Genomic DNA, 24,820 nt, shown 5'->3' on the forward strand with positions numbered 1-24,820 from the left:
TTCGTCCCGTTTTTTTTCAACCGAGTCTAAAACTATGTTAGCGACTGTGAAAAATGAAATGATATATCGAATTTGATTTGAAATAAAACTGTGTGAGAGAGGAAGACACCACGGGCCTACAAAACAGGCCTCAAAGCTATGCGAGTTAATAAAATGGTGGATATTTGTTTATATGAGGCCTCTCCCAAAATGGGTGGAGCTATGGTTCCCAGAATGGGTGGAGCTTTGAGGTTTTGTCTTCTCTGCAAGAACAACAAGAAGAAGAAGAACAACAACAGCAGAGGGCACTCTATGACCAGCGTCTTGCGACGCGGCTAACAACAACAGATTACAGAAGAAACATTCGTGCAAAAACAGTCTTGTTTTCTTAATGGAAGCATTTTTGACACAAAAGCTTGTTGTTCCCTCCGCCCCCTAAGGTGGATGAAGGTTATGTTTTCACCCCTGTCTGTTTGTTTGTTTGTTACTTGCAAAAATCGAAGATTTTTCAAATATATTGTTCGGCTGCGTTTGTTATTCTCTGTTTGTTTGTCACTTGCATACAAGTCACAATTCTAAACCGATCGTCATGAAACTTCACCAGGTTGTAGAGGTCGTCAAAATCGAGAATCCTATTGATTTTGAGGTCAAAGGTCATCTGGAGGTCAGATTTTTAAAATCCTCAATTTTCATCCGATTGACTTCAAAATTGAACAGCCTTTGCACATTGTCACGAAATGGGAAACCAACTATTTTTGAGGTCAAAAGGTCAACTCAAAGTCAAACTTCTAAAAAAATTGAACAGCCTTTGCACATTGTCACGAAATGGGAAACCAACTATTTTTTGAGGTCAAAAGGTCAACTCAAAGTCAAACTTCTAAAATCATGAATTTCAATCCGATTGACCCGAGCTTTGATTAACGCCATCAATTTTAATCTTAATGAAATTGACAATTTGATGTATCCATGGCAATCTTTTTGGGGGTGAAGGGTGGGTTTTGCAAGTATCGTGCTCTGCGTGACGTCTTCCTGTTTGTCTCTGTGAACAAAATATCTCAAAGTTGTGGACGGATTCGGACGAAATTTGGCGGAGATGTAGTGTATGTGACAAGGACGGAATGATTAGATTTTGGTGACGATCCGGATTTGGATCCGACCAATAGAATTTTTAAAGTGATTCTTCACCATTGGGAGATATGGACAAAAACGACACATCGCAGGATATCTCAAAACGTTGTGGATGGATTTGGACGAAACTTGGTGGTTTAGCGGTTGCCGAAGACGATAAGAAGAGGCCATTTCGTTGGGTACAAAAGGTTGTTTATTGTACAGAAATCTCCAGCAACTGCTCGCGAACGGAAGTCGTAACGGCTTATGTAAAACCAAAAACCCTCTTCGGAGGGCGTGGCTCCAACAGCCGCGCGTGCGTCACGACGACACAACCAAACGCCCGTGTGCGTGGGCTAGAACAAACCCATCGTAATGGTAACCGTCACATGCGGATAAGTGAACAAGGTAACCGCGACATGTGCATAAGGTAACCACTACAGTGGACAGGTTGTGTGTCTGACGTGGACAATTCGATTTTGGTGAAGATCTAATTATGGATTCTGATACTAGAATTATTTAATTTTTACGTGATTCTTCATCATTGTGAGGTAGCCGATCCACGATCGTAACATAAAGGTTCTTTTTATCCTTCTTAGCCTATCCGATCGTGTCCGAGATCATCACCACGTGATCAAGACAAGAATCTGGTATCCGGATCTGGATCTTCACCAAAGTCGATCCAATTCTTCCTTGTCCCACTCAACCTGTCCACTGAGGTTCCTCCGAATCCGTACACATAACCTGCAGAGGTAATAATAACTCAAGCGATCGTGAATGGACGTCTCTTTTGTTGTTTTCTTTCTTCGTCCTCCAACATGGCGGCGGCACACAAATTGCTGACGTCACTAACAACTTCCGTTGGAATTCCGTGTGGATATTTCTTCTGCTTCAACACCGTGAGCCCGTGACCTGGGTGTATCGCGTCAGCTGAAGTTATCCAATCTCCCTTTGACCTTCTCTATATCGGAAAGTTTTTTTTCCTCAATTTAAAGTGAAAATCTGAAACAGGAATCGTGGGTTTGATCTTGATCCGATCCCGAGCAATCACAAGAAGGGAAAACCTGTTTGTTACTTCCGGTGATTCGAACCACGTGGTTCGGCGACCCAAGAGGTGAAGACCGAGGTCCGGATCATGGACCGAGAACTCCTAAACTGCGCCCACGATCCGAGCTCGTCGGGTTCTCATGGAGGAGACGGAGGGGGTCCAGGAGGGGCTGCTTGGATCTGGGGCTTCAGGATCTTGGACGTTCAGGACCTTCGTGAAGGGGGGGACGAGCCCGACGTGCTAACAGGTACAGGTACATTGATCTCGTGTACAGGTAATAATTTCGTGAGTGCACATCTATTTATGACGTACACATGGAGGTTGCTTCTGTGAAGTAAGTTCTCCACGGAAGCTGCAGGTAGGTGTCCCCTACCCGCCCCTCCGACAAGGTCGGACAAGTGTTGTTAGACTGAACACCGACCGACCGATCATCCGTCCATGTGCTTTTACATACTCGATATTTCATAAACCGTTGGCGTTGAACATTTAGCTTTCAAATTACAGGTGTCTATTCCTAATGACATATTATCTCAACCTGAATTGGCGACGGTGATTGGCTGAATAATGTTTAATTTCAATTAAATAGTGACCAAACATAACGCGGTTAGCTGGGTGACGAAATGTCTATTAATTACGTACTGTTGGAAAATACCTTTTGACCCCTTCGGACTTAGAGCTTAGACCTTTGAAGACCCTTTAAGTTCCCCAAGACCCTTAAGACCACCAAGATCCCGAAGGACCAGAAGACCCTTAAAAACCCTGAAAATCCAGAGGACCCAAAAGACTGTGAAGACCTAAATGACCACAAAACTCCCTAAGACCCAAAGGACTTTTAAAGACCCCAAATACTCTTAAAGATCCAGAGAAGCCAAAAGACCCCAAAGACCATCAAAGACCCTTAACGACCCAGAGGAACCAAAAGACCCAAAATACCTTGAGGACTCAAAATATCCCAAAGACCCTGAGGACCCAAAGGACCCTTCAATATCCCGAAGACCCAAAAGACACAGAGGACCTTGAAGACACAAATACCCTGAAAACCATTAAAGACCACAAGGACCCTTAAAACCCCAAAGACCCATAAGATGCTTTCGACCCACTAAACCAGCTTGGACCCTTGAGCATTTTGAGCTTCACATCACATGGACCTTTTTAGATTACAAATAAATTACATCTATCTATAATTCCAGTAATCTCTGTACGTTTGTACGTTTGTACGTCTGTACGTCTGTACGTCTGTACGTTTGTCTGTGACCGCTGTTTCTCGACAACTACCGGTCCGATATACTTGAAACTTGCCAGGTATATTGCTGGGGACCCGAGGATGTGCCTTTTCAAGGTTTGAAATTAATCGGACAAGTACTTACCGAGCTATGGCGATTTAGCCGTTCGCCGTTCGCTTTGCCGTTGCGAATGGACCAAACCATTCATGTAAATAGAGGGGGGGGGGGGGGGGGTTCTGTGGTCGTTCGCTTTGGCTTTGCGAATGGACCAAACCATTCATGTAAATAGAGGGGGGGGGGTTCTGTGGTCGTTCGCTTTGGCTTTGCGAATGGACCAAACCATTCATGTAAATAGAGGGGGGGGGGTTCTGTGGTCGTTGCGAATGGACCAAACCATTGTTTTTTTTTTGCAGTTTTTTTTTTTTTTGCAGTTTTTTTTTTTTTGCAAGGAACGGGCACCCACGTACGGGCACGTCCTAGCTTATATATAGTACGGGCATGCCCTAGTCTATCTATAATTCCAGTAATCTCTGTACGTTTGTACGTTTGTACGTTTGTACGTCTGTACGTCTGTACGTTTGTCTGTGACCGCTGTTTCTCGACAACTACCGGTCCGATATACTTGAAACTTGCCAGGTATATTGCTGGGGACCCGAGGATGTGCCTTTTCAAGGTTTGAAATTAATCGGACAAGTACTTACCGAGCTATGGCGATTTAGCCGTTCGCCGTTCGCTTTGCCGTTGCGAATGGACCAAACCATTCATGTAAATAGAGGGGGGGGGGGGGGTTCTGTGGTCGTTCGCTTTGGCTTTGCGAATGGACCAAACCATTCATGTAAATAGAGGGGGGGGGTTCTGTGGTCGTTCGCTTTGGCTTTGCGAATGGACCAAACCATTCATGTAAATAGAGGGGGGGGGGGGGTTCTGTGGTCGTTGCGAATGGACCAAACCATTGTTTTTTTTTTGCAGTTTTTTTTTTTTTTGCAGTTTTTTTTTTTTTGCAAGGAACGGGCACCCACGTACGGGCACGTCCTAGCTTATATATAGTACGGGCATGCCCTAGTATAAATAATATCACCAATATTACAAATAAATTACAAATAAATAATATCACCAATATTACAAATAAATAATATCACCAATATTACAAATAAATAATATCACCAATATTACAAATAAATTACAAATAAATAATATCACCAATATTACAAATAAATAATATTGTAATGGCTTTAAGAATAAAGGCAACCCCCCTTTAGTTAGTTGCACCATAACATGTCGCCTTGCTTTAGTTCAGTTATTTGTTATTAAATGTTAAGTATAGTCTCCTTCCCAGTGTTCGTATGTGTTGAGACAGGTAAGTAACGGAAGGCCTCATTGGGCCTGGAATGCCATGTGCTGGGCCTAGAGCAAGTCGAGGAGGCCCGAGGGAGGAGCCGGAGGGAGTGGCTGGCAAGCAGCAAACAGCCAATGGGAGCTAAAGGGGAGTGGCCAACAACAGCAGCCAATGGGAGCTAAAGGGGAGTGGCCAGCAACGGCGGCCAGGGGAGGCCCTTGGAACATTCTGGTGGGCTATAAAACCCGGCCCGGATCCCCGATCTCTCTCTCAAGCTCTGTATGGTCGAAGTCTGAGCAAGAAGCTGTCAGCGCTCTCTCTCATTTTGGATCTCATTAACTCATTTTGGATCCATCTCGGTAATTTTGGCCAAAAATTTGCCTGATCCCAGTTCAACTCGGAATTCGGATAAATGTCTATTCTATAATCCATATATAAAAGGAGCCACGTTTCTCCAACTAAAGGGTTTATGCTGTCATTGAATAATAAAAATGGTACCATTGGAAAGGTAGTATCATGTTGAATGTGATTGTTTGGTTGGATTGTGATTGTTTGGCGGCTTGTTTGGTTGTTTTGGCAACTAGCAGGAGTACCCGGGGGGGGGGGGGGGGGGGGGGGGGGGGGGGGGACATATACTACAAAAACATATTCTGGGGTGCTGGAGGGGGGCTTTGACAGGCCCCTCTGTTTTGGGGGAAGAGGTGGGGAGGGAAGGAGGAAAAATGTACCATGCAAAGAGTGCTTCATAACCTCAGTGTTGCACAAGTAAAAAAAGGAAATTGTTATGCACTCTGCCACCATCACCAGGTGGCACAACACGATACACATTTACATAGATAATTTACGCCCTTCTCCCGGTCCCCCACACCCCCGCATGAGGCCGTGGCCACATAGCCAATGTTACCCCCGAGACAAATTTGTATTTGTATTTGTACCCTGAGTAAAGTATGAAAGTGTTTATAGCTGGAGTAGCCGGCGTTGCTCAAGCGAAAAATAAACATTAACATATTTGAAATGAGGGCAAATATAATGGAAAAGCAATTACATCCAAATCAGAATCCATCACAAATGTCAAATCATCATTTTACCTTTTCATTGAATATCTGCTGCTGAATGTGGCGTTCATCACGTTTCTGAGTTAAGTATGATGACGTTCAGGAAGAAGAAGAAGCCTTCCCACCAACTTTGACCACTTCGGAATTGTTTTATTATTTGTGTTCAAATGTCTGGTGATTGTTTTGTATTTATTTGTGTGAACATGTACTTGTAAATAACTGTCATTAATCAAAAAGGTTTAGGCACTATAGAGCAAAAAAAAATTTAAGCCAAAAAAAACAAACAAGAAAAATTTTCAAACTTTCTTTTTGCCGAAAACATTCCCAGCACTCACTGATGAACCTCTGAAAGTTTGACGAAGATCCGTTCAGCTATCTTTGAGAAAAATGGCGACACACAGACCAACGGCTCTCTTATATAGTAGACTAGCAGAAGTACCCGGCATTGCCGGGCGGGGGAGGGGAGGGGAACGGGGACGAGGGGAGAAGAGGGGGGGAGGGGAGAAGAGGGGGAGAGGGGAGAAGAGGTGGGAGGGGGAGAGGGGAAAAGAGGGGAGAAGAGGGGGGAGGGGAGAAGAGGGGGGAGGGGAGAAGAGGGGGGGAGGGGAGGAGGGGGGATGGGGAGGGGAGAAGAGGGGGGGAGGGGAGAAGAGGGGGGAGGGGAGAAGAGGGGGGAGGGGAGGAGGGGGCGAGGGGGAGGGATGGGAGGGGGAGAGGAGTGGGGGGGTGGGGAGGGGGGTGGGGAAGGGGTAGGGCAGAAAGGAAGGGGTAGGGGGAAAGGGAGGAGCACGGGGGAAAGGGAGGGGGAGGGGATGGGGAAGGGGTGGGGCAGAAAGGAAGGGGTAGGGGGGAAAGGGAGGGGCATGGGGAAAGGGAGGGGGAGGGGGTGGGGAAGGGGTAGGGCAGAAAGGAAGGGGTAGGGGGGAAAGGGAGGGGCAGGGGAGGGGGAGGGGAGGGGAGAGGGTAGGGTGGAGGGGGAAGGGAGGGGGAAGTGTAGGGGGAGGGGAGGGGGAGCGGGAGGGAGGGGGAGGTGGGAAGGGGAGGGGAGGGATACAGATGGTTACTGGCAATTGATCACATCCACAAATGATGTAATCCACACAATTTATGTACTTTACATAACGTTAATAGGAATACATGGCCGTGTAGATGGGAAATACAGTTTGTTTGAAATAAATCACAAATATCAGATGAAAGTGAAAAAAAACCTATGTGGTGTGAATGGCAATGTTCCTCGCTGAAATGTGAAAAAACTGAATTACGTGCGAATGCATAACTGTGAGATTATGGCGGCAAAGTTGGAACATCACGTGATCGCTCTGAGCGAATCAGCGCGCTGCTCTGCGACCAGCTGAGATTCCGTGTATAATGTTCCTCGCTGAAATGCGCTGAGGTAAATATGAATAAAAAATTCGATATATTTTCACTTTTATGTTTTGGCTAACTCGCTCGCGAACCTGACGAAGATCCTGAGCAAGGATCGCTATGTTATGCTAACGCTACGTTAGCTACGCTACGTTACGCTACGTTCGCTACATTATGGCTAAAAATATGGATCTAAAGATGAAAGAAAAAAAAACCTATGTGGTGTGAATGGCAATGTTCCTCGCTGAAATGTGAAAAAACTGAATTACGTGCGAACGCATAACTGTAAGATTATGGCGGCAAAGTTGGAACATCACGTGATCGCTCTGAGCGAATCAGCGCGCTGCTCTGCCATTCCGGTCATAATATTCCTCGCTGAAATGCGCTAAGGTAAAAATATGGTTAAAAAACAATATGAAATAAATTTTTAGGTCGACCATGTTCGTACCAGGCTCAATGGCCATGTTTGTGCCAAATATCAAGTTCGTGAGCCTCTCCGTTTAAGAGTCTATCGGTAACATTACACACACACACACACACACATAAACTGTGTTTTATATATAAAGATAATAAATCAATCAATTTGTTCACAAAGGTGCCTAATTTAAAAGCCTCTTCCTGTGTCTGAAGACAAGAATAACAAGAAGCGCTATTGGTGTGTTCACACGGTGGTTTGAATGGAAACATTTATTAGCACCTGACCGACATGGACCAAATTTGGTACGGTACATCAGAGCATAAAGGTCTCATGGGGCTGTGCTCCCCATCCAGATCCACATCCGATAAGAGGCTGAAAAAGGGGGGTTTTGCCTCAAATACAGTTAATTTATTTTAAAATCTTCTCAAAAGCTGTGGGGAAATAGCCTTTGACCCCACGGCACTATTTTTAAAAATTGCTGGCACCATACAAATTGTAAATTGCTCGGGTTTCCTGAATCAGAAAAACTATGGTGTGAGGTCTTCATTGCACATTTAGTGGTGTCTTTGGCCCAATTAAGACACGGAATCAGTTTGTCGTTTTGTTATACTTACACGTTATACTTATACGTTTTGTTAGACATATTTGGGGTGGGGGTAGAAATCTTGTATGTTTTTGGTGTTCCTTAAGAAATTTTCTGAAGTGTACCTACAGATAAAACGTTATGCGACAATGTAAAAAAAAAAAAAAAAAAATCCAACATGGCCGCTACTATGTCAGAATGACCTAATTTTGCAAAAGTTCACACTAGTCAACAACAACAACAACAACAACAGGCATTTTAAGGCCATTTTCCCTGCTAGAGCGGGGGTTAGCCTTGCGGTCCCCATGACAATCTTCTCCATTTTGCCCTATTTTCTGCAGGGGGTCATCGACTGTAGTCATTAAAAAAAAATTCTCACAATAAAGATTGATGTGAAAAACATTGTTTACTAGATAATATAATTTATAACTCTTTCTTGTTATTTCACACTCGATTATGCACCTGTCCAAACCCCCTCCACGCCCCACAAACAACAACACAACCCCCAAGAGATGTGCTCTGTATAATACGACGGTCAGTGTCTGTGCATGTCCACCTCCATAATGTCCAATGTTTTTACACAGCGTTGTTTAATTTGATACAGTTCCCATGTAACAATAATTGGATCTAAATGCTGAACACCACCTGTATTAGATCATCAAGGTCATGCTCTGCGCTAACATTTGATATTGTGCAGGTAAAATGGGTCCAACAGAAGCTGGATGTCTCTCTGGTAACGCTCATCGTACTTCAAATGGCATCCAGGTGAAGGAAGACCTGAGTGAAGTTTCTCGCTCTGCACAAAGTGAGTATGGTGAGGCTTGTGAAGTTCAGAAGAGTTCTTTGGATTATTTCCATATTTTATTCCATTACTAGCAAAGAACCCATCAGTGACAATTCTAAATTTAAGGTCTTCTATGGTACAGGTACAGGTGATACTAGACTACTAGAGAGTTCATCGAACAGTTTACCCCACGTAGTCTTGAGAAAAAAGACACGGGAAAGGTTGTTTAACTACCAGGTATGCAGATCGGGTAAACAAATGATCTCACTCCTCTCTGCACATGTGCGGTAGTGATAAATTCAGAGCCAAAGTATGGTAAAACAGCAAACTTATCTTCCTGTTCATGTTCCAATTTGTGTTTAAAATATAACATTCAATTTAAATAAGTTGTTCCTTCATCATAAATTACTAAGACAGACGGAGGGATATGTACCAATTGCTTTTCACTTTGCCAGCGCGGGGTAAAACAAAAAAAGGACTGGGAGCAATGACTGGTGAAGGAAGCAACGGAATGTCGTGTGAGAACGTGGCGACTGGTGAGTCAGAGAACAACATGCACAATTTGTGCAACTCATTCGCAGGAAAGAGACGCTGCGAGTCCAACAAAACCATTAGGTGCGTCACACAATCGAAGAATCCACGTGTCCGACACATCGATTGAGAAACGTCTGTCAAAGGAACACTTGAATGTACACAACACTGCAAGATGCGGCGTACATTGGCACCTCCGCCAGATTCAACAGTTTGTTTTGTATCACATGGGATCTGATCCAGATCCATACCTGAACCAACATCGAATCGACTTGTTCTCGACATTTAACCAACTCATCCACCAAGTTTTGTCATAATCGGTCCCCAACCTTTTGAGATATTGTGCTATATATCGGTTTTAACTCATGGGTGAAGAATCGCTTAAAAAAATAATAATTCGGATATCCAGATCCAGTTTCGGATCCTCAATAAAGTCAAATCGATTCAAACTTGTCACACACCCAGCCTCTCCAAGTTCCATCCAAATCCGTTCACAACTTTTTGAGATATCGTGCTATACATCGTTTTTTTTCCCCCTATCTATCAATGGTGAAGATTCAGATGAAAAATTATCGGACCCAGATCCATATCCGGATATTCACCGGAATCTAATAATTTCGTCCCTGTCACACACCCAACATCTCCACCAAATTTCTTCTGAATCCGTCCACAGCATTTTGAGATATCCTGTTCACAGACAAACAGACAGGGGTGAAAATATAATTTCCATCCACCTTCGATGGTGGAGGTAAACATATACACGTGTATATGTATATGTTTGTGTGTGTGTATATATATATATATATATATTGTTGCGGATCTCCAAAACGTCGGCCTTCCCCTTATTAAGGGGGGATTAATCCTCTTGTCCTTTTACTGGCCGACGCGACCCCGGGGCTATCACGTTCCTTCCGGTCGGTGTTAAATAGGGTTGTTGGTCGAATTAGTCCGATTACCTAAGTACTAACACCGGCCGTGAAGCAAGGAAAATAACCCCACCCAAACCACGGCGTTAGTGGACACGCCGAGTGAAGCGAGCCGCGATCCGGGCCGTTAGCAGGTACTAAACCCGATTCAAGCGGTTGTCATTCGTGCCACGCTTACCCAATTGCACTGCTAGGCAGAGAGCTGTACAAGGCAGTGGTGGCCTGCGGGATGATTGGTGGAGAAGCGCTGATATCACAACCGGACGTTAGAATAACTCTCGGACCGACATCTTTCCTCTTGCCCTCCTCTCTTGCCCTGCTCTTGCCCTCCTCTGGTTCCCTTGTTCTTCTCCCTCGCACTCCTGTGCCTGTTTTCGTTCTGGACCTCGGGACGATTGTGCTTGGACCGGCCGTGTTCAGAGACGCCACCAGGAGACGTGCAGAGTTTTGCAGGCGGAAACGACGTGCGGCTTACCGCTGCAGCGTGACGAGGCCTAGTACGAGCACTGCAGTTTGAACGGGCGCAACGAGGCCTAGTTCCCGCCAACGTGCGCGCTTCACTCGCAACACCGGCCGGACCCATTCGCAGACCCTGACGAGACCTCACCAGTGATCAGAGCGAAGCACACACAAACACATAATTTATTTTCCAGTTCTTTCATCCCTTTTGTCTGTGTTTGGTTCTGTGTGTGGGAGCGCTCCATATCGGAATTTAGTTTTACCACTCGGCGGGTGAAGTACCAACCGAGAATGAAGGTGTGGAGGTTGAAAGAGGTGACAGTAAGGGAGGCATTAAAAGAGAGGCTGAGTAGGGTAGAGGATGATGTGGTTGAGCTTGAAAGTGGTTGGATGTCAATGAAAGCTAGTCTGTTGGGAGCCGTTGGTGAGGTATGTGGATGGACAAAAGGACCACCGAGGCACTCGGAAACATGGTGGTGGGATGATGAAGTTGGAAAGAGGATTGAAGAGAAGAGGAAGAAGTTCAAGGAGTGGCAGAAGGCAGAGCATGAAAGTTATAAGGCAGCCAAGAAGGCTGCAAAGAAAGAGGTAGCAAAGGCGCAGGAGGCATGCAGGAAAATGTTCAGAGAACGCATGGATTCGGAAGAGGGTCAGAGAGCAGTATTTAGGATTGCAAAGCAGAAAGCAAAAGAGAGGTGTGATGTGATGGGGGTGAGTTGCTTGAAGGATGAAGTGGGACAAATCGTTGTCGACCCAGATGGAATTAAAGGAAGATGGAAAAGATATATGGAAATGCTGTTGAATACAGAGAATGAATGGGATGGCAACATAGAGAGTAACCCAGTTTTAGGAACAGCAGAGAAGATAACTGAGAAGGAAGTTGAGGAAGCAATAAAAGCAATGAAGAGTAGAAAGGCGTGAGGGCCGACGGAAGTTGTGGGAGAAATGTTGAAGGCATCAGGAAGTTGGGGTGTGAAGAGAATGACAGAGATCTGTAATCTGGTGGTGAAAGAAGGCCGCATTCCAGTGGATTGGGAACTGAGTACCCTCGTCCCTCTATACAAGGGGAAAGGTGACCCTCTGGAGTGTGGCTCGTACCGAGCGATAAAGTTATTGGAGCATGGAATGAAGGTATTGGAAAGGGTGTTGGAGAGGAGGATAAGGAAGAAAGTGAAGAGAGACGAAATGCAGTTTGGATTCATGCCCGGAAGAGGAACTAACATTTATCAAACAAACAAGCAAACAAAGTATATAAAAAGGGGAGCGGCAGACAAGATGGGGAGAGAAGGGGAGGAAGCACACATACACAACATTTGAGAGCAGGGACATCGGGAGACGTGTGGGAGCGAGAGGGCTTGGGGGGAGGCAGGATAGTTATAAAACGCAAGGACACCAAGGACTTCCAGGAAAGCAGTTGGTATTTCAAAAAAGTGGATTTGTGGTGAAATTAGCGGGGGTAGAAAAGATCAAGGTTTTGGATTGGGGAAGACAAGAGATGGTGGTGAACAGCTGTTTTAAAGACCTGGAGGGAGAAGTGGGATTGAAGAGAGTGGGGGAGTTTGTTCCAGAGGCGTTGGGTTGCAGGCAGATCTTGTGCGACCTGAAGGAATATTTGGGGGACAGAGCACAGAGAGAGCTGGGGGAGCAAGGCCGGAGTGGAGTCGGTAGAAGACAAAGACCACCAACCTGCCTGCAGTGAGTAAGTGAAAGGCCCTCGGAGATAGCATCATCGCGGGAGATTCCAATGATGCTGAACGCTTTGGTTTCAACAGCGTGAAGACGAGCTAGACGTGAGGCAGGAGCACCAGCCCAGAGGGGAGAGCAGTACTCCATTGAGCTGCGGATGAAAGCCTTGTATGTGGTGAGGAGCTCAGGTGTGCCAAGGAAGGACTTCGCACGACGGAGGATGCCCAGTTGCTTTGGAGGCCAGCTTGGAAATGTGGTTTTCCCAGGAAAGATCATGGCAGATGGTGAGACCCAAAAGCTTGAGTGACAACTTCTTGGAGAGGATTATTCAGAAAGTAGATGGGAGGGTTGTCCAGTCGGTCTTTTCGGAGAGACATCGTAAGAGTGTGAGATATGTCAGGATTGAAAGACATGTTCCACTTGTTTGCCCAGTCTGTGATTTTGTCCAGGTCTGCAGAGAGTGAGGAGGCTGCAGACTGCCGATCTGAGGGATGAGGGAATGGAGCGACAGAGAGTAGAGTCATTAGCAAAGAGATGGAGAGGATTTTCAAGAGAGTCAGAGAGATCATTGATGAAGACCAGAAAAAGCACAGGGCCCAGAACACTGCCTTGGGGAACTCTAGCCTGAACAGGAAGAGGAGATGAGAGAAGCCCATTCAGGGCCACACGTTGACTACGACTAGAGAGGAAGTCCGCCAGCCATGTGTGGAGATTTCCATGGATACCAAAGGAGGAGAGTTTGGTGAGCAGAGCGGGGTGCCAGACCGTATCGAAGGCACGTGATATGTCGAGGGAGACGGCTCTAATTTCTTGTTTGGCATTGAGGACCTCCATCCATTGTTGAGACAGCAGAGCAGCATGTCCAGAGTAGAGTGACCTGGTCTGAAACCAAATTGATGATCAGAGATCAAGCCATTGGAGAAGAGGAAAGATTTCATATCCGAAGCAATGATGGATTCCATGACTTTGCTGATAATTGGGAGAAGGCTGATTGGTCTGTAGTTGCTAGGATCTGTTTTTGCACCTTTTTGTGTAAAGCGGTGATGTTGGCTGATTTCCAAGCAGATGGAAGTTGACCTTGAGCAAAAGTGAGGGTGAAGAGAACGGAGAGAGGGAGTGAAAGAGCGGAGGGAACAGGATTTTAGGACCTGTGGGCTGATGCCGTCAGGTCCAGTTGCAGAATCAGAGTCGAGGGTTGACAGAAACTTTTCCACCTTGTCAGGAGGAAAGGACATGGAGTCCAGGAGCATCTGGGTACGACTGGGTACGGTGGGTACAGAGAGGGATGGGTTTGGGACACAAGATTTAGAGGCAAACACAGAGTTGAGGCATTCAGCTTTTTCATGTGCGGAGTCAGCTGTGTCTCCATTTGAGGTAAGGGAGGGGATGGAGGGCGAACAAACACCAGAAACAGATTTGACCAGACGCCACCAGGATTTGGAAGAGGGAGACAGATAAGACAGTTCGGTCTTGAGAACGGAGAGATATTGTTTCCTGGCTCTCCTGAGGGTGGACACACACTTGTTTCGGGCTTTGTGAAAGGAAATGAGATTTTCTTCCGTTGGATTTGCTTTCCAGGAGACGAAGGCAAGTTGTTTCTGGGCAACAGCCTCACCTCAAGATTCCGTGTACCATGGATGGGAGGAAGGGTATTACAACTGAAGACGAGATGGGATAAATCTGTGCATGAGAGAGCAATTTACTTTGGAAGAATTCCCAGGATGAGTTGATGTCAGAGGTGGTCGAGATGGGAGACCAGTCCTGATGATTGATGGCTGCTTGAAGACCGTGCCAGTTGGCCTGAGTGAAATGCCAGACTCGTCGACGCTGAGCAGGCTCCTTGAGAATGGTAAGAGAGATGTCCACTTTAACAAGCACATGAGCCGATTGGAGCAGAAGAAGAGCAGCAGACATTTTCAGGGAAGTTAGTCATAACCAAGTCCAGAAGAGAAGATGCTCCGTTGACTGAGATCCGGGTCGGGAAATTGACAGATTGTGTCAGTCCCAGTGAGTCGCAGAAGTCCTTTGCTGAGGAGCCATGGCTGGTGAGAGAGGTACCCACACCCAGCCAACTGGCATGGTGACAATTGGAATCACCACATATGAGGAAGAGAGAGTTGGGGATGAGTAGATAGAAGTTGGTCCATATTATCAGACAGCGAGATGAAGATGGAGTCATCACTGTTTGGTGGAAGGTACAACACACATATGAACAAGAGGTGGGAGCGAAGGGGAAGCCGTAGCCAGAGGTATTCCTGGGGGTGAGGTAGAGAGAGTGCAGTGCAGGGCGAGTGAGGAAGAGAGTTTTTGATAAAGATGGCAACCCCACCTCCAGGACGAGGCTCAGGTCTATCATACCGGAGGAGGGAGTAACCCGGGGGAGATACTAAGGAATCAGAGACATCATGAAGGAGGAAAGTTTCTGTAAAGCAGATCACGTCTTGTTGGTCAGAAGCAACCTGTATGGAGAGATCAGTTAAGTTTGAACGAAGGCCCCGGATGTTTGAGGTCCATACCATTAATGAAGACGAAGGGGGGAGTATCGGATACAGGACAGGGGGGGAGGAGGGGTAGGGTAAGATGTGGAAGAGGTGGAAGAGGTAGGGAGAGCTGTTGAAGGTGTGTCAGAGATTTCAGAATAGCTCGGAGAAAGGGAAGGATGGGGCGGACAAAAGGTTTGATGGTGATTGGGTGAGGCACAATGAGGTGTTATTTGAGGAGGGGGAGAGCGAGGCAGAAGGTTGGGGGAGATGGAGGTGAGAGTTGGAAGGGGGAAGAAGCAGGGAGGACGCTTTGAGGAGGAGGGGTGAGAGGCGAGAAATGGAGAAGAAATGAGGGTGGGGAGATTTGAATGGGAGGGGTGAGGGGGGAGTTTATGAGGGGATGGGTTAGGGGGGAGTTTAGGATGGAAGGGACAAGGGGAGGGATTTGAAAGGGATGGGATATGGGGGAGATTTGGAGGGGAGGGCTGAGGGGGGGGGGGGTCTAGGAGGGGAGGGGCGAGGGGGAGTCTAGGAGAGGAGGGGTGTGGGGGGAGTTTAGGAGGGGAGGGGCAAGGGGGAAGATTTGAAAGGGATGGGTGATGGGGAAGATTTGGAGAGGAGGGGTGATGGGGAAGATTTGGAGGGGAGGGGTGAGATTGGATTTTAGAAGGTGTACGATTAATGGGCAACGAACATTTATTGCAAAATGAGTTACTTGTGACCTTCGAGTCAAAAATACTGTTATGGATTTGAGAATGGTTTTTTTTTTTGTGTTGTAAAATATCACCCTCCTTCCTCCATTTGTTGTGTATAAAGGTCAAAGGTCGTTCCCATTAGTTATTCCATATACCACACGTAGCCAATCATAGATTTCCTCCTTGTTCAGTAGTTATCTCCTTATTATGTGTATTAGATTAAGGCTGTGTCTTCCATTAATTGATACTCCATTGCACCGAAGTCAAATAAGCTAGGTCCCCTTTCATTTTCATCCCAGCGGTGCGAGTGGTTTTCCATCGCCGCAAGACTCCATTAGCCACGAGGTAATCTCGGAGAAGAAGGGGGAGGAGCCAAATCACGGGTGTTGCCCGCCCATCGTCATCAAAAGGGTGGAGCCAGCGAGCCCTGGCCAGCCAACCAGGGCTGGGGAAATACCATCACGGGCGTGGCGCGGGTTGATCTAAAAGCGCGTTATAAAAGCGCCCGCGCAAGCATTTTTAGAGTGATGCGGCAGATGAGTTCAGATGCGTCAGAGAGTCGGCAGTCCACCGGGAGAGAGCTGAGTGGAGTTGTTCAGTGCAGTGGAGGAGGAACAGTGAGGTCGAGCGCAGGAGGCGGAGGACGCGTGAGACAGCTGCCGGTGTGAAACCGAATACGTGGAGCTGCCGGCTCCTCGCTGCCAGCCCGAAGCGGAGCTGTGTTTGCCGGGTTTTCACCTCGACCCCAAATCGTGGATCGGAGCGCGCGCTCGAAGCTGGACCTTGATGCCTACCATCTGCCGGGACCCTCCTTCCAGTCCTTCATCCCTGCCATTCCATCCTTCTGTGTACGTGAGTTTGTTCTGTGTGTCTTGTCCTGGGGTATAAGTTAAGCCTGTTTAGTTAAGCTAGAGTTTCACTGTGTCCTTCTGGTCCGTCCCTCTTTCTGCATTATTTTATTATCCTTCCTTCTTCCTTGGTTTCTTTTGATGATTTGTAAATAATAATAATAAATTAGATTTGTTCTTCCTACCTTGCCTTTCTTTCCCTTACATCCTTTGTCTTTGTCTTTTCCAAATTGAATACCTGTGGCACGATTTGGCCAACGTTCAGGAATCGGGTCTAGTCATTGTTAATAGTTCGTGCCGCGGTTGCTTAAAACCGCTCGGCAATTAACATCTGTCCGCGGTACGAACGGGGCTGTGCCACCGGCCTTTCCGGAGGTCGCTGTACAGCGTCAGGGACCACGTCGGTCAGTCATAAACGAGGGGACTAATCCCCCCTCGATAAGGGGAACAGAGGCCGACGTTGGGTTCGGAGGGGTGAGATTGGATTTTAGAAGGTGTACGATTAATGGGCAACGAACATTTATTGCAAAATGAGTTACTTGTGACCTTCGAGTCAAAAATACGTTTAAGGACGCTGGAGGGAGGATGGAGTGCAGGAGAGTTTAGGGAATGTAGAAAAGAGGCACTGTAAGAGATGGAATTTTTTTTTTGGGATGAATAGATTTGGTGAGCAAGTCGAAAGCAGCCTTTTAAAGAAGAAGAAAAAATAGGTGTTGTAATATTTGACAGAATACAGAACTTGAGGGGAAGGTTTAAACATTTTAACTTTTAACAGTGAAAACTATCTGGGGAAATGGGGGAGAAACACGTGGTCGAAGAATGAACAAACGAATAAGATCAACGAATAAGAACAAAGAAGGAAATGTTTTTTTGTTTTATTGTTTTTTTTTTAGTTGAGATTTTAAACAAAGAAGTAGGCTATGGGGTGAAAAGACTGGGAAAAACGGAGAACGAAAGTTATTGGAGCACAAACGACGGACCGCTGAGAGAAAAACAAAGCCTCAATGTTGGACACTGCACAAGGCCTCAAAAGACACGACACGAATTAACACGATTTTCTATACAGGTATGAAAGATTTACACCGAGAATCTCCCTCCGGACACACTATACGTACACACACCATAAAATAAATACAGTTATAACGAAAATACAAATGGGAACAATTACTTAACTTCGATTTTGATGGAGAGTTTGGACAGCTGCGAATAAACGAAACCTCGCCGGCAAGACCGGAAGCGGAAGTCACTTGTTAATGTTTGTGTGAACTTTTCATTAATTCTCTGTTTCTCTACCTCTTTCCCCACTGGTACACCTTTATGTAATTGTCTCATTCACAAATGTAAATTGATTGCCAAGAGAGCTTTGTAATTTCCTCTTTCCTCTCTCTTTGAGATCCATATCATTATGTTGATGCTGTTTTTATATCCCTCTGATACCTCTACCGACTTTTTTTTCTGTGAATGATCTTTAGAGGGATCAACAACGACCTTTAGTACGTTTTCCTTTACCAAGAATGTTCACACCTCCAACGAGAGATCTTTGCCGCAACAGCGGAAGAGTTACTTAATGAAGTTCATGGATTACAAAAATAATTTGAGTCATGACCAGGTGAACATGGATATTGACACTTGTGAAAAGACAGACAATGGCACAGAATGCAAGACATCTCAGAAAGATTCCAGCAAGAAGATTCGCTGGAGGAGACGTACTGTTGGGAAATGTCACGAGTGCACGACGTGCAACAAACCATTTAAGTTTAAGTCAGAGCTCCTGAAACACATACGGACACACACTGGTGAGAAGCCGTATAAGTGCACTGACTGCACTAAATCATTTGCAAGTCATTCAAACTGGCAGACACATGTGCGGACACATACTGGGGAGAAGCCGTACGAGTGCCTTTTTTGTAGTAAATCATTTGGACACCCTTCCAACTGGAATGTACACATGAGGGGCCATACTGGAGAAAAGCCATTTCAATGCAGTGTGTGTAATAAATCATTTACATTGAATCAGAACCGCCAGAAACACATGAGAATACACACAGGAGAAAGGCCGCACACGTGCTCAATTTGCAAAAAATCATTCACTCAGATCTCGGCTTACCAGGCACACATGAGGACTCATACTGGGGAGAAACCATTTCATTGTAGCTTCTGCAGTAAATCGTTCAGTCAGACCTCGGGCCGCAAGGTACACATGCGGACACACACTGTTGAGAAGCCATATAAGTGCAGTGTGTGCAATAGAAGATTCCAAAGCATCTCGAACTGCCAGCGACACATGGGAATACACACAAACATCCACACTGTTGAGAAGCCACACAAGTGCAATGTGTGCAATAGAACATTCAGTGACATCGCACAGCGCCGGGTACACATGAGGACCCACACCGGGGAGAGGCCGTATAAGTGCAATGTGTGCAGTAAATCATTCAATCAAATCTCAAACCACAACGTACATATGAGGACCCACACTGGGGTGAGGCCGTATAAGTGCAATGTGTGCAGTAAATCATTCAATCAAATCTCAAACCACCACGTACATATGAGGACCCACACTGGGGTGAGGCCGTATAAGTGCAATGTGTGCAGTAAATCATTCAGTCAAATCTCAAGCCACCACGTACATATGAGGACGCACACCGGGGAGAGGCCGTATAAGTGCAATGTGTGCAGTAAATCATTCAATGAAATCTCAAACCACCACGTACATATGAGGACCCACACTGGGGTGAGGCCGTATAAGTGCAGTGTGTGCAATAAACCATACCGTCACATCTCAAGCCTCCGGACACACATGAGGAACCACCCTGGGGATAAACTGTACAAGTGCAGTGTGTGCAATAAATCATTCAGCTATAATTCATCCTACAAGGCACACATGGTGACCCATGCTGGATAAAGGTACAAGAGAAACGCCAAAATCGAAATCTTAGAGAATTGTCCAAACACCTGTAATCCATTGGCACATCTGCAAAAAGTTAAATATCCCAGTCTGACAAATTCAGAAAACTACAAACTAAAAGCAATAATTGAAAACGAGACATAGTACTCACGATGACATCACCATCCCATCAAGACGTTGTGACAGTGATAGGTGGAGCAACATGAACTCGAAGAAGAAACGCACCGAGACCTTTAAAACCATATTGCGGAATATTGCAACAAACGAACACAAATTGGAGGCTGCCTGGAGATCAGTGAGCAAAATTTTGAGAAGAGCGAAACTTCACAGCTTGGTCCTTGAAACGTGGTCCTGTACCAAAATGGAGGTGAATACTTTGAGTCCTAGGAGGACGCTGTTCCTCCTTCTGAAACCCAAATGGAGATGATACCCCAATAGAAAGATAGTCTCTTCCAGGGAGATGATCTTTCTCCCACTCCCTGTCCCCTCTCTGTTCTGCTTGGCTCTGACCCCCAAAACACGACGATCGACAGCCAAGTAGATGAACACAGTGTAACCTCCCACAGGAAGTTGGAGGTGACATCCTAACAAACAAAGTCAACAACCTCCTGTCTATGGACGACAGAAGAGGTTTAACTCCAAACAATGAATAACTAACAGAACAGGTAAAAGTGGTAAAACGGTACTCTGAAAACATTGAAATGCAATTCGGACAATGTTAAATGTTGCCAACTTAACATAAAAATAAATAATGACCAATAACACAAAAGTCAAGAACTATGCAAGAACAAAGAAATGAAACATTGTGAAAACACCTCGGGGTGGAATAGGATCACCAAATCGAACACACAAGACAAGAGTCCAAGAATATTTATGCAGAACAACCAATGATGGACAAACTTCTCCCCAAGAAACAAAATCAAAGTTGTAAATCAGCCAATACAACTGTTTGTTGTGCAATGGTTGTTTGTGCAACATAAACAATCATTTCATGCATTGGTTGAACTGACTCCGTTTAAATGTTTCCATATCAACAAATCTGTACAATGTTTATCTTATAGTTATTGTGCTTGTTTACGAATTCATCTTTTTATAACAGTTTCGTTTCGATAACAACAATAATTTTCTTTGAATAACAAAATGCTGTGAATTTTTCGGATGCAAACGAATTAAAAATCTTTTTAAAACGCGATTTTCTTTTATTGTCGCCGAGTTTATTATTTCATTGAGCCTGCTCGTGGCTTAACAGATAAGATGGCTGCTTTCAAGGTCCCAAGCCTCTGTTGTGTCATAAATAACATCAGGTGGGTGAACTCAGCCAGTTATCCTTCCGAGGTTGACAAAATGAGTACCAGCTCCGGAGAAAAATGAGCCATTGGAGTTGTGACCATCCAGGATTGTGCCACCTGGAGAATGGCACTACCTCAGCAGCTTGTATCATATGACTCACGGTAGGAACAGAATGTTTTTTATTTATGGAAGTCAATAGAATTGAAGCGTTCTTAACACGAAAGATGGTTGTTTGTGCCCGTTTTTTGTTGCAAGTCACTCTTCTCGGGCAGAAACGTGTGTTTCAAAAAATAGTGTATTTAGCTTGTACGCAGCAAAACAACACATTGCGCAAGAAACCTTATTAGTGCAAAAACAGTCTTGTTTTCTTAATAGAAGCGTTTGACAAAAAAGCTCTGTCGGAAGTCACTATTTTATGGCAGAAATGTGTTTTTGTTTATTTTTAACTCAACTGGACTTTGTCCAGCTGAGTTTTTGTCGACAGCCAGTGTCCGTCTGTCGTCTGTCTGTCTGTAAACAATTCGACGTCGATGCTCTAAAAGTCACAAATATTGATTAAATTTGATGAAACTTATGCAGCAGCTTTAAGACATAAACTAGTTTGGGATTGCATTTCGGCGTTGCATGCCCAAAAATGGGTGTGACAGGGTGGCCATATTGAAAATCAATTTTTGTCATATTTTTAGCACATATCAACGATGTAGTTTGTGGTTCTATTTTTATATATATTTTTTTGTATACTGAATCGAGGCTCGTGAAAGAGCTGACAACGCGAGGGAAAGACAGCACAGGGGGGACCACGAGGGAACGACAGCACAGGGGGACCGCGAGGGAAAGACAGCACAGGGGGACCGCGAGGGAAAGACAGCACAGGGGGACCGCGAGGGAAAGACAGCACAGGGGGACCGCGAGGGAAAGACAGCACAGGGGGACCGCGAGGGAAAGACAGCACAGGGGGACCGCGAGGGAAAGACAGCACAGGAGGACCGCGAGGGAAAGACAGCACAGGGGGACCGCGAGGGAAAGACAGCACAGGGGGACCACGAGGGAAAGACAGCACAGGGGGACCACGAGGGAAAGACTGTTATGTATATTCGAACCATATTGAGATAGACCAGTTGAGTTCAGGTTCCCTGGAACCTCTAGTTTGTATACAGAATCGAGGCTCGTGTAAGATCTCACACATTGAACATGAAAACATGCACAGACACATAAAACATACAATGAAGGGAGTGGGAGACAAGAGGAGGAGAGAAAGGGAAGCACATGAGCACAACAACGGTAGAGAACAAGGACGTCGGGAGATCTGTGGTAGGGAGAGGGCTGGGGCGGGGTACACGGGTTAAACAAGATGGACACTACAAGGACTTTCAAGAAAGAAAACGGAATTTGAAGGAAGTGGATTTGGAGTCAATTAATGGGGTAGAAAAGATTAAGGTTTTGAATGGGGGAAGACAAGAGATGGTGGTGAACAGCTGTTTTCAAGACCTGGAGGGAGGAGTGGGATTGAAGAGAGTGAGGGAGTTTGTTCCAGAGGCGGGAGAAAAGAGGAATTAAGGAGTGAAGGTGAGCAGAGAGTCTTGATTTTAGCAGTTTCACCATAAGAGGGTTGCTGGCAGATCTCGTGTGACCTGTAGGAATATTTGGGGGACAGCCCAGAGAGAGCTGGAGGAGCAAGGCCGGAGAGGAGTCTGTAGAAGACAGAAAGACCACCAACCTGCCTGCGGTGGGTGAGTGAAAGTCCCTCGGAGATAGCTTCATCGAATAGTCTGTATTTAGTTTAAAAAAACAACAACAGAAATCGAAGATTTTTCAAATATATTGGTCGGTTGCGTTTGTTATTCTCTGTTTGTTTGTTTGTCACTTGCATACAAGTCACAATTCTAAACCGATCGTCATGAAACTTCACCAGGTTGTAGAGGTCGTCACAATTGAGAAGCCTATTGATTTTGAGGTCAAAGGTCATCTGGAGGTCAGATTTCTAAAATCCTCAATTTTAATCTGATTGACTTGCAAATTGAACAGCCTTTGCACATTGTCACTAAATAGGGAAACCAACTATTTATGAGGGCAAAAGGTCAAAGGTCAACTCAAGGTCAAACTTCCAAAATCATCAATTTTCATCCGATTGACTTGAAAATTGAACAGCCTTTGCACATTGTCACTAAATGGGAAACTAACTATTTATGAGGTCAAAAGGTGAAAGGTCAACTCAAGGTCAAGCTTCCAAAATCATCAATTTTCATCCGATTGACTTGAAAATTGAACAGCATTTGCATATGGAGTTGCTAAATGGGAAACAAACTATTGTAACGAATGTGGAAACGTTACAATGTGAACGTTACAAAAGTATGGTAACATCCTCGTAATGTAAATAATGGTCGCAGCCGTCCTCCTAGTTAATTCCATGAAACTTACACGCAGGTCACGATATATCTTTTAAATAGTGTATTTCCTTATTCCATGTAGGCTAAATATGTGTTTCCCACTAGATTGACTTTGCATTGTATCAAACAAAATAAGCGTAGGCCCTTCCAATTTCCCCAAAACCTCCCTTCCAATTGCCTTCCGCATTTTGGGCGGTTTTCTTCAACCACCATTGGCCACGAGGTAGGGTTGGGGAAGAAAGGCGTGTCTCCACCTCGTCATAAGGGGGGAGGAGTGAGCCAGCCCTAACAGCCAATCAGCACCGCGGTGAGCGACCCGGTAGGCGTGCCCTCGGAGCCGGCGGCTTGATTTCGCCCGAGGTGATAAAAGCGACTGTAAGGGACTGCTTTAAGAGATGACTTGGGAGAGGCCTTGGGAGATGACCTGGGGGATGAGCAAAGAGGCTGCACCAAGAGGAGCGGTGAGATGCGAAACGCTCCAAGCCAAAGAGGAGAGGTACTCGGCAAGGAAACCAGCTTTGGAGAGACGCGCTGAAAGGAGGGAGACGGCTCCACCACAAGAAGAGGAGCAGGTGTGCCGAACCAGCGCGTGACGTCTACCGCAGCGGATACACGACGGAGGGCTTTCCCGCCAAAACCGCGAGGAATTGCGAGCTGCTGCCTCCCGACTTTGCCTCCCTCTCAAGCAATCCACCTCAGGCCCTACCTGCCTGCAATATCCCCTGTGTAAGTGTGAACGTCCTGTCCTGCTCGTTGTCTTGGGGCTAAGTAAAAATGAATAGTGTAAGTTAACGATTCGCTGTGTTACTGCTTCTTCCATCCATTGCTTGTGTGTGTATAATAAATCTGTTCTTCCTCCGTATTCTTCTTCTTCTTCTTTTTCATTCTCTTTCGGTCGCTTTAGAGGTTTCCCGATTGAATATCTGTGGGGCGATCTGGTCAACGTCGGGTGGAATCGGGTTCTAATCGGGGAGTAACTGTTCGGACGCGGTTAAATACACCACCGCTCGGTCAATATAACATCTAAAGCCGCGTCTGTAACATTTGGTTGTCAGGAGTTGGATTCGGACCTGGGACTAAATTTGTTAGGCCCAAATTTTGGAACACCAATTGTGTTATAGCAGTAACAATTGGTGTCGGGGAGTGAGATTCGAGGCCCGAATCAAATTTTTAAAACGTGTAGAAAAAAATTTTTGGTCAAAATTACGAGCTGACGAAATTTGTTTTGTTTTAAAGCAAAACCCGAATTTTGAGATCGCGCCATGGACAATCAAGGCGATCGGATGTCGGTGGGAGAGATAGACAGGGTGGAATCGACCCAGGACCTCGGAGAAATGTATGTGGAGGAAAGGGAGGAGGAGAAAAATAGCAATGTGGTTGCGGAGGTTTCAGACGCACAAAATGGCGCTCTCGCGCACGTGGTTGAGGGGGCCACGGTTGCGGAACCAATGAGCACGGCCCAAATACAAGCCTTCATGGCCCAATTCATGGTGGAAATGCAGAAAAAAAACGACAGTATGGAACAAATGGAAAACAGAAGGAGGGCCGATAGTGAACAAATGGAAAACAGAAGGAGGGCTGATAGTGAAAAAATGGAAAGCAGAATTATGGGGCAAATGGGGGTAATGGGAAACCAAATGGGGATAATGGGAAACCAAATGGGGGTAATGAGGGACGAAGCGAGGGGTACCGGTGAGGCGTTAGACAAC

The 24,820-nt window shown here is 45.7% G+C and overlaps 1 protein-coding gene across 2 annotated transcripts; it reads left to right on the forward strand.

Moving 5' to 3' along the window:
* The first annotated feature begins 1,370 nt into the window (after positions 1 to 1,370).
* LOC137427832 (uncharacterized) lies at positions 1,371 to 20,626 on the forward strand. Of its 2 annotated transcripts, none has more exons than XM_078777720.1 (4): positions 1,371 to 1,516; positions 1,686 to 2,381; positions 8,812 to 8,919; positions 17,999 to 20,626. In XM_078777720.1, the coding sequence occupies exons 2-4, from the start codon at positions 2,222 to 2,224 to the stop codon at positions 19,429 to 19,431; spliced, it is 1,701 nt and encodes a 566-aa protein (XP_078633846.1). In that variant the 5' UTR covers positions 1,371 to 1,516; positions 1,686 to 2,221; the 3' UTR covers positions 19,432 to 20,626. The 2 variants fall into 2 exon arrangements, with proteins under 2 accessions (XP_078633846.1, XP_078633847.1); XM_078777721.1 differs by having other exon boundaries at positions 1,386 to 1,494.
* Positions 20,627 to 24,820: the final 4,194 nt, after the last annotated feature.

This window comes from Myxine glutinosa, chromosome 5, assembly GCF_964187855.1.
Source record: "Myxine glutinosa chromosome 5, kmMyxGlut1.1, whole genome shotgun sequence".
Taxonomy (NCBI): Eukaryota; Metazoa; Chordata; class Myxini; order Myxiniformes; family Myxinidae; genus Myxine; species Myxine glutinosa.

Coding starts and splice junctions, on each gene's coding strand:
- LOC137427832 (XM_078777720.1), top strand. CDS start 2,222: ATGGACCGAGAACTCCTAAACTGCGCCCACGATCCGAGCTCGTCGGGT. Junction 2,382..8,811: donor CGAGCCCGACGTGCTAACAG/GTACAGGTACAT, acceptor GATATTGTGCAG/GTAAAATGGGTCCAACAGAA. Junction 8,920..17,998: donor AGTTTCTCGCTCTGCACAAA/GTGAGTATGGTG, acceptor AATGATCTTTAG/AGGGATCAACAACGACCTTT.